Raw genomic sequence first — 9,166 nt, forward strand, 5'->3', positions numbered from 1 at the left:
ATGGTAGTGCAGATTAGGGCTCATTTCATCAAGGTAAGCATCCCAGAAGAGAAGGGTTAGAGCCAAGATCTGGATTCAGTCCCATCCAACTGCAAGCCCCGGTTCTACCCTTGACCCAGCATGCTTGCCTGACCCGCCACCTTGCTCAGGAACTGCCTCCAGCGGGGCAGCAGGGGTCCAACCCACCTGTGCCACCTGTGATGGGTTAAATTCCACACCACAGTTGTGGATTTCATGCAGGGAATTATCCTAAGTATTAAAGGTATAATACCTGGATTCAGACCATCTCCCCAAGCCTCCCGAGAGTATGCAGGCCAGGCTTGGCTTAGAGTTTGGTGTGTTTAATCAGAGGCCTCTGTCTGGGACAGTGTGGCTGAAATAATCTAGCATGGTTCATCAGGGCTTTCGCCCCTCCTCATTCTGACAGCATACTCAGAGAAACCCTCATATCCACAGCTACTCACACAGGTCCCTCTTCAGTAAGCACACGGAACACACTGCTCTTTTTCTGGACAATCAGTCTCGGGAGCCACGGCCCCACCCACACTGGGTGGCTGAGAGTCCCGCCTCCGACCCCGCCCCCACTTCCGTCGCCGTCGCCTTGCTCAAGGCCAGGCTGGTTCGCGTTTGCTGCTGCGGGTCTTATGAAACTGGCACGACTCATGAAGGTCTTCGTCACTGGCCCGTTGCCCGCCGAGGGCATGGCTGCTCTCACCAAGGCCGCAGAGTAAGCGCCCGCGTCTGTATCGGGGCTGCCGCCGACCCTCCGGCCCCCTGCCCGGTCCACCCGGCGGGTGTCCCCAAACCTCAGACTCCCCTGCGCCTGCTCAGGTGGTTTGGCTGTCTCCAGGGACGCCGCTGGTGCTTCCGGAGCTGCCCCAAGACCCCGGTGCCTGGGCAGACGGGAGAGATGGAGCCGGGACCTGAGAGGCTGGGCCTGGAGCTTGGGAGCTTTGTTCAGGTGCTGCCAGCTGTGTCCGCAGCCGGTGGGTTTGGAGTTTTCTTAGAGAAAACTTCCCCCGGGTGAGCTTGCTCCAGGCTATTGGTCTCCAGCCTTCAGGAGGCAAGGTCCAGACTAAGGATTTCACCCTCTGAGATTAGCTGGCAGGCGCGAGGAGTCAGGGACTGTGACAGTAATTGGCTTGGCTCCTTGGATGGTCCACAGGGCCTTTTGACTTTTTTTTTTTTTTTTTTTTTTTTTTAACCTTCTGTGGTCGCTAGCCTGGCCAGGAGCTGTGAACACAAACTTTCAGTCCCCCAACACTGTGAAGTCAGCCTCAGAATTCCTACATCACCGAACTGAAAACACGGGCTAGATGGGTTCATATCTTGGCCCTCCGTCACTCAGCCTTTATACTCAATCCTGCCCGCTGTAGTCTGATCACTTCTACTTAACAGCTTTGCGCTACTGTTGCCAGTTTGGGAGACAGTGTGACCCTGTATGCAGTCAGTTCTCACGGTTGGAGGAGGGGTATGTGGTTTGTTTTGAATTTTTTTCCAGCATAGTACAAACTTCTCCTAAGGATATGTTCTGTTGGGACTTTTGGTCTTGAAGTTCTGGGACAAGTGGACCTGGGGACCTGCCAGCCACTGTCCTGTACCTCCTGTGCATACACCGGGGCTGCTCTGAATTCAATGGGGCTGCTAAGGTAGCACGCTAGAGCTGGCGAGTCCACAGAGCAAAGTTTTGTATTTTGTGAACTTAGAACTGCAACTGTTCATTGAAGATAAGCTGTTTATCTGATGTAGGCCCTCTCCCCTCCCCCCAGCTTTCTCCACAGCTGGCTGCCTGGAGACTCACTGTGAATAGGAGAGAGCTCTTTCTCCGGTTGAGAGTGATACCTAGGGCATCCCCCCTTTTCTGCTTAAGTTCTGCTCTGTCCTGGGGGGGAGGGGGCTCAGCTCTTGTCAGCTTCCCCCATCCTGGCAGCCCTTCATCCCCTGCTCCAACTACATTCCCAGTAGTTCTGAGCTCCCCCGTACCCGACCTTAGCTTTGGCCAGCCTAAAGCCATAGCAGGTAGAGGACCATGTTTGCCAGCTGTACTTGCTGTAGCATCCAGGAGGTTCCCTGCATCCTCTGAGTGGCTTCCCTTGCTTTCAGCTGTGAGGTGGAGCAGTGGGATTCGGATGAACCCATCCCCAGAAAGAAACTGGAGCAAAGCGTGGTGGGGGTCCATGGCTTGCTCTGCCGCCTCACTGACCGTGTGGACCAGAAACTTCTGGATGCTGCAGGTATGTGCAGAGCCTGCCTGGGAAGAATTCTGAAGGGCATCTTGCCTGTGAGCACACCAGCTTGCTACACTGGCCTTTGAGCGGGCCTGTAGTGTTTTCCCTGTCTTTCTGAGGACACTGCCAGCACTGGGTCCGCCTGGCACGTGCTGTCCCCCATCCGGCTTGTAGGTTCTTGAGAGGCTCCAAGAGGGCAAAGGCCACGTGTTGCATGAGTGGGCTGGGGAGTGGAGGACTCTGATCCTTCCTGCTGTGCTATAGCTTTGCTTTGTGACCTTGGGATCTCTCTGGGCCTGTGTGTTGCAGACACCCAGCACACGTGTGTGCCCAGCAGCGGTCCCAGGTTTTGTTCCTGGGTAGGGTGAACATCACCCTACTGCGGCCGTTTAAAGAAAGCCTTAGACCCAGAGGCTGCCAGGTTCGATACAGAACCAGTCCCGCCCCTGGCCTTGACCTGGATGCTTAGTGGTAGAGGAGAGCACGTGTGGAGATCACATCCCAGCCACCGCCACCACAGCACTTCTGGAGTGTCTGGGGGAGGCCTTTGGTGTGGGTAAAGGAGACCCAAGGCCACTGGTGGGCACAAGTGAGAGTCATGAGAGACCCAGCTGTACTGTGATTGAGTCAATACACTCCCGGAGCCTCTGTAGGTAGCAGAGGTTACCCAGCTTTATACCAGGGGCAGAGATGACAGCTTTCCCCTTCATCTAAGAAATAATAAGTAGGTGTTCCTGGGATTGTCCCCAGAGCATGGTTTGAATTCCATGAGGACAGACATGTGTTTTCTGTACAACAGGAGCCAACCTCAGAGTCATCAGCACCCTGTCAGTGGGGGTTGACCACTTGGCTTTGGATGAAATCAAGAACCGGTAAATACAACTGGGGTGAGGGCTGAACCAGAGTGGGCAAGAAGGGCTCTCTGTTCATGTCGTGTGTCCCCCGTGAGATGCTAAAACCATCCACACATGCACAACCCACCTAAACCCGGAAGGTTAGAAGCCATGGGTGACCTCTGACCACACCTGTTATATTCGCTGCCTCTTCTGATCTCCATGGTACCCTGGAAGTAGAAAAGGCAAGGGTTATTATTTCCCTTTCCATTGAAGAAATCAGGACCGTTAAGTAGCTACTCACTCCAGACCTCAAGCCCTGACTCCCCATGGTGGGCGATGGTGAGAATGAGGACCGTTTGCAGTTCTGACCTTCCTGGCAGTGGAAGTGACCCATCCATCGGTAGACACTGGTGGAGGTGCTTGAGGCCAGTGTTACCACCAGGTGTTTGATTCCTAGAGGGATCCGGGTGGGCTACACGCCAGGTGTCCTGACAGATGCCACCGCAGAACTTGCTGTCTCCCTGCTACTCACCACCTGCCGCCGGTTGCCAGAGGCCATAGAGGAAGTAAAGAAGTAAGTTGATGCCTGGTGGGAAAGCAGCGGGGTCCAAGTACTCGAGTACTCAGCCAGCCTGGCTTAGATCTGCTCTCTGTCTCTAGTGGGAGAACACGGCAGGCCTCATCCATTAAAGGGGGCAGGAAGGGAAGTCGTGAGAGGTGAGGCTAAGGGAGGGACAAACTCTGCTGGCCTGGGCACAGTGGAGTGGATCCCGTAGCCACGCAGTGTAATGCTGCACACCTGCGATGCTGACGTGGACACGCTGGAGGACTGGAAGTAGCTTTGGGAGCCAAAGCTGCCCACACCACGCTATCGTGGTGCTTAGTGTGAGGGACAGGGAGCCTTCTCGACAGTGCCCATGGTCATCATGTTGAGGACACTGGGCACAATGGAAAAAGCATTTCCCCAGTTAGGTGTGTGGGTTCTGGGTGAAAAGCTGGAGTCTTAAGTTTGCAGCCTCTGTTCCCGATTCCCTGGTGGTGCAGCCTCAAGCAGTGATATCACCCCTCTGTAAGTTTCCCCGTCCACAAAAGCAGGCCCCTTGGGCCCCACTTCCTGTGTCCCTTATTAGCTTCAAAAGAGCCATTTTGTTGTCAGCCACTTTTGCCCTATGACCTGGAGGCAGCCATAGCTTCAGACCAGGAGTGCTCAGCCAATGGCTGCTTGTCTTTTCCCAAAGTGGGCTAATCACCACCCCATCTCCCCACAGCGGCGGCTGGAACTCATGGAACCCCTTATGGATGTGTGGCTATGGACTCTCGCAGAGCACTGTTGGCATTGTGGGACTAGGGCGCATAGGTGAGCCCCCCCCCCCCCCACTGTCTGCTCCCAACCTTTCCTTACGTTGAGTCTCCAGTGCCTTAAGCCTGGACAGTGGGTGTCCTTGGGAGAGGCCATGTGTGGGACTAAGTGAAGCAAAAAAAAAACAAGCTCAAGAGTTCCCAAGAACTCACTGGCTCACAGGAGCAATTTGTAGAGACCCAGGGTTCTCCTGGGTTTGCTAATGAACATAAAGGCTATAAGGTGCTGGGCTAGCTGTGGGAAGCCGCTTACTGTGGGGAAAGCCTGTACCATCCCTGGGCCCTGGTTCTGGAAGGCAGGTTTTGGAAGGAGGGGACCCTCAGTTGCAGCTGAGGGTCCCATCCCCTTCAGTGACATCACTTCAGAAGCCTGGTAGGAGGCTAGGGTGCTGTCATCCTGCATGTACAGAGGCAGCCAGAGGGTGGAGAATGAGGTAACCTGTCTGGTCAGCCAGCAATCCTTGGAGTTCAACAACCTGGGGCGTGTCCGGGTCCGAAGACACAAGTGTCCAAGCCTGTTGACAATAGCATGCATGAAAACCTCTTGTAAGTCTTGGGGGGGGGCAAGTTGGCAGCTGGGCAGTGTTACCAAAAGTCAAGAGGTAGGGTTGTGTTCACAGAAGTAGAGAATTCAGGAGAGGGGGCCGTTTGACCCTCTATCTTTGGAGGTGCCTCATCAGTTCTTGGAGAAAGTCAGCAAATGACCCTCGAGATGACTCAACCATGTGAAGCAGGGTGAGCCAGTTCACCTACAGCGCATGGCACTGCCTCCAAATCCTAGAGAACAGTGTACTGCCTAGGATTGGTTACACTGTGGCAGCCCAGCTCCACTATAACAGAACACGGGTCCACCTCTAAGGGTCACCTGCCCTTGCTCTCTGGAAGGTGGGAACAAGCTGTGGACTCCTTGCCTCTAGGTCAGGCCATTGCTCGACGACTGAAACCATTTGGTGTCCAGAGATTTCTCTACACGGGGCGCCAGCCCAGGCCTCAGGAAGCAGCAGAATTCCAGGCGGAGTTTGGTAAGGAAAGTCCTGGTTTCTCCTGAGCTCAATGATGGTGGTGGTGGTGTGTGTCATTTATAGGCAGAATGCAGGCACTTGAGGTGTCTACCTGCTTGGGACACAGAAGGCCCCCCAGGAGCACAGACATCCATCATGTGTCCTAGGCCTCGAGTTCTCTCATCAATTGTCCTAGCAATTGGTCTCTGTCTTTGCCCATCTCAAAGCTGCTGTTACAGGCATACTCAGGGTGTTATGTGGGTGCGGGGACCCGAACTCTGGCTCTAATGATCGTTTTAACTGCTGAGCCATCCTCCAGCTCCTCCATCATAGTTTTTGAGACGTGGTCTCTCACTGAACCTAGATATCACTGATGTGGCTAGAGTGGCGGGCCAGTGAGCTCCAGGGAGCCACCTGTCTCCATCCCTCCAGGGTTGGAATTATGGTCTTAACCAGATTTTCAGGTGGGTTCTTGGGAATCCAAACTCAGGTTCTCATGCTTGTTCCGGTGGGCAGTTTACTGACGAACACCTCCCCCTGAGGTGTTTCACTATGTAGCTCTGGCTGGCCCCAAGTTAAGGTAGGCCTCCTGCCTCAGCCTCTGGAATATCTAGTGTGTGCCGTCATGCATGGCATCCCAGGAGTTTCTTTTGTGGGAGGTGGAAGCTCTGCTGTCGTTGGCCTCTGCTGCCATCTTCCTGTCCCTGGCTGGTACTCAGCCTCTGATGAAGTCTCCCCTCGCCCAGTGTCTCTTGCTCAGCTGGCTGCAGAGTCAGACTTCATTGTAGTGGCCTGCTCCTTAACACCTGCTACCAGGGGGCTCTGCAACAAGGATTTCTTCCAGAAGATGAAGAACACAGCTGTCTTCATCAACATCAGCAGGTAGCTGAGGGCTGCCCTCAACACCTGGGTCCCCCAGCACTCCTGTTGAGGGTTGTGTCTACCCCTGTGACCTGGATTTCTGTGCCTTGGAGAAATGGGTGAGGAAGATCAGGGAGCACAGGGCCCAGCATTCCGGTCCCCTGCTCAGCCCAGCCTTGCTCAGGGCTTGGCTCACAGTAGTATGATTCTGGGAGCAAGTCCCTAGGGGCTCCCAGCAGGCCCACTCCCCTCTGCTACAAAGGGTGGGGCCTACAGAGGGACCTTCAGGGTTTGTACTCCCATCCCCCAGTACTTCAGGGAGTCAGGGTTTCCTCAGGAGCCCAGGAAAGTTTATTAGCTCTGTCACACTAGTAAGTGGTAAGGCTCAAGTCAAAACTAGCATTCACACACAGCCTCCCATAGCGTGTTCTAATGTTTTCCAGCCTTAGAAGTCCACACCAGGTGATGAGTGGAAAAATACATTCCGTGGGTGGTTCAGTCCTGAAGGTAGCGTGGGTAGGAGAGTCTGGGTCTCCAGATGACCAACTGTCACTTCCAGGGGAGACGTGGTAAACCAGGATGACCTGTACCAGGCATTGACCAGTGGTCAGCTTGCAGCAGCAGGGCTGGATGTGACCACTCCGGAACCGCTGCCTCCGAGCCACCCACTGCTGACCCTGAAGAACTGTGGTAAGAGCGGTTCCCGCTGCAAATGTACAACTGCCCTACGGGGTGTTGACAGTAGTCCAGGCCTGGGTATGGAGCTGGCTGAGGCAATGCTAGCCCAGAGGGCATAGCCAGGGACTGGAAATGTGTAGGCTATTAGAGACTGGTGTGATGCTCTAGAGAAATGTGATGCTCAACTAAGTCTCCATCCCCATGGAGACAGATCCAAGAAGCAAAGGGGTTTGTTAAAGGAAAACTGACCACACTCCAGTAGCTACCAGTGTTTATAACTAGTACCAGTTGGGAAGCTTCTAGCAGTCAATAGCTCATTCACGTTGTGACTGGAGGTCCCAGCTTTAGGATTTTCAACATTTGGCTCACCAGTTATCAATGCCCCACTGAGTTCGGACCTTTCTTCAGCTTTAGTCATTTTAAGTCTCCCTTCTCCCTTTGTCCCTGAGGGCCCTGAATGCTTCTGGTCATTGCTGCCTCGTCAGCAATATAGCAAGTATAATGGCTCTAGTTTTCTGTTTGTCTCCTGGAGGGAGGGACTGAGTCACTGGTTGCCAGGTCCTGCCCTAAGGGCTTCTGTAGGTCTGGACTGCAGCTGGAGACTATGCCCTTAACAAGCTCCTGATGACACGATGCTGGTGCCTCTGGCCCTGGGAGCATTTTGAGACCCTGGCCTCAGCACTTACCTTTCTTCCCTGTTCAAGAAATGTGGTGTTTCTGTCTCCAGACTCACCGGGAGGCATCAGGGCTATGGCTGTCCCTCTGCATTCTGGAGAGGAAGCCCAAACATGTTCTTGCTGCCTCTTCATTGACGGCTCCCATTATTTCAGTCCTTGGCAATCCTCCTGACCCCATCCCCACACCAACCTGCAAGGAACCCTGGCTGTGATGTGAGGGTTATGGTCCTCAGCCAGGAAAACTGGCCCTATCCGCATTTCATGTCCTTATTCAGCTCTGGAAGGCAGGCAGCTCTCATCTGCTCAGCACTGGGACCAGAGCACCTACAGTGTTACCCAGCATCTTATCATGGAATAACTTCAGCATAGAAGCCCTGTGCCATCACTCTCAAGGGTGCAGACTGTAGTACCTGCTAGGCTAGTCTCCTAAGCTGGTACAGTTTCACCGTCCAGATAGGCAACAAGACTCTCTATTACCTGCCATATTTTTAGGGGTTTAGATCTTTTGTTTGGTTATGGGTCTCAGGGTTTGCTCCATTGAATCTGGGGGAATGGTGTTCATAGGGAACCTAAGTCCTAAGTCTAAGAGAGCCAGGCAGAGGGTGCAGTGATGGGTACTGAGACAGAACCTTTGTCCTGTTGACCGATGGTCTGGGACCAATGCTTCCTTCTCCCCCCAGTGATCCTGCCCCACATCGGCAGCGCCACCTACAAAACTCGCAACACCATGTCCTTGCTGGCAGCTAACAACTTGTTGGCTGGCCTAAGAGGGGAGACGATGCCCAGTGAACTCAAGCTGTAGCCAGAGGGACCTGGGCTGGAGACATCTTGCTGGACTTTGGACTCAGGAAAGAGCCTGGCGGAAGCCTCCTCCTCTACTGCATCTTCGGGGGGACATGGGAACTGGTAAATGGGCTTGCTGCTTTGGGGGCTTGCCACATCCAAGCCCAAAGCCTGTAATTCTAGCATTAAATACCTTCTGACACAGCGTCTGGGCCTGTGACTGGGGGGCAGTAACAAAAAGAACATCTCTAGTGTTTGCCTACTCAGGGCACCTAGTAATCTGCCTTGGCTCTGCTTCTCACATTCCCCTTACCTAAACTGCCTTTTCCCTCACTGAGGAAAGACAAGCAGAGCGAGAAAAACAGCACCGGAACCCAACACCTAGACCACAGTGAAAACACAGACAACAGAGGGGAGGTCAGCTCTGTTGGTCAACCACAGTGAAGGCAGGAGTCCCAGTTCCAAGATCTGTGTCCACGTCTACCTGTCGTTCCCTCTGCACCCCAGCAGATGCTCCTTTTACACCACCCTTCACTCCTCCGCAAGGCCAGGCCACAAGCACTGCACTGCAAGCCCTCTCACAGAGGCACAGACAGGCAGGTACGGGGAAAGCAGTGGAACTGCTGGACGGGAGCATTCCTATTGGAGCTCCGTGATTTGAAGATCACCCAGCAGAGAAGCACTTCCCCGTTTTGTTTCGGCCTCAACCTGAATAGAGGTGAACACATATTTAGAGGCATGAA

At 53.9% G+C, this 9,166-nt stretch overlaps 1 protein-coding gene across 1 annotated transcript; it reads left to right on the forward strand.

Moving 5' to 3' along the window:
* Positions 1-571: 571 nt before the first annotated feature.
* Grhpr (glyoxylate and hydroxypyruvate reductase) lies at positions 572-8,630 on the forward strand. The gene is made up of 9 exons (XM_051187707.1): positions 572-727; positions 2,104-2,234; positions 3,028-3,100; positions 3,522-3,638; positions 4,333-4,421; positions 5,341-5,445; positions 6,171-6,306; positions 6,845-6,975; positions 8,321-8,630. The coding sequence occupies exons 1-9, from the start codon at positions 645-647 to the stop codon at positions 8,440-8,442; spliced, it is 987 nt and encodes a 328-aa protein (XP_051043664.1). The 5' UTR covers positions 572-644; the 3' UTR covers positions 8,443-8,630.
* Positions 8,631-9,166: the final 536 nt, after the last annotated feature.

Source organism: Phodopus roborovskii, unplaced genomic scaffold (assembly GCF_943737965.1).
Source record: "Phodopus roborovskii unplaced genomic scaffold, PHOROB, whole genome shotgun sequence".
In the NCBI taxonomy this organism is placed as follows: Eukaryota; Metazoa; Chordata; class Mammalia; order Rodentia; family Cricetidae; genus Phodopus; species Phodopus roborovskii.

Excerpts from the sequence above, each read along its gene's own strand:
- Grhpr (XM_051187707.1), top strand. The coding sequence starts at position 645 with ATGAAACTGGCACGACTCATGAAGGTCTTCGTCACTGGCCCGTTGCCC. Across the intron at positions 4,422-5,340 it reads TGTGGGACTAGGGCGCATAG|GTCAGGCCATTGCTCGACGA; the intron begins GTGAGCCCCCCC and ends CCTTGCCTCTAG. Across the intron at positions 6,307-6,844 it reads GTCTTCATCAACATCAGCAG|GGGAGACGTGGTAAACCAGG; the intron begins GTAGCTGAGGGC and ends TGTCACTTCCAG.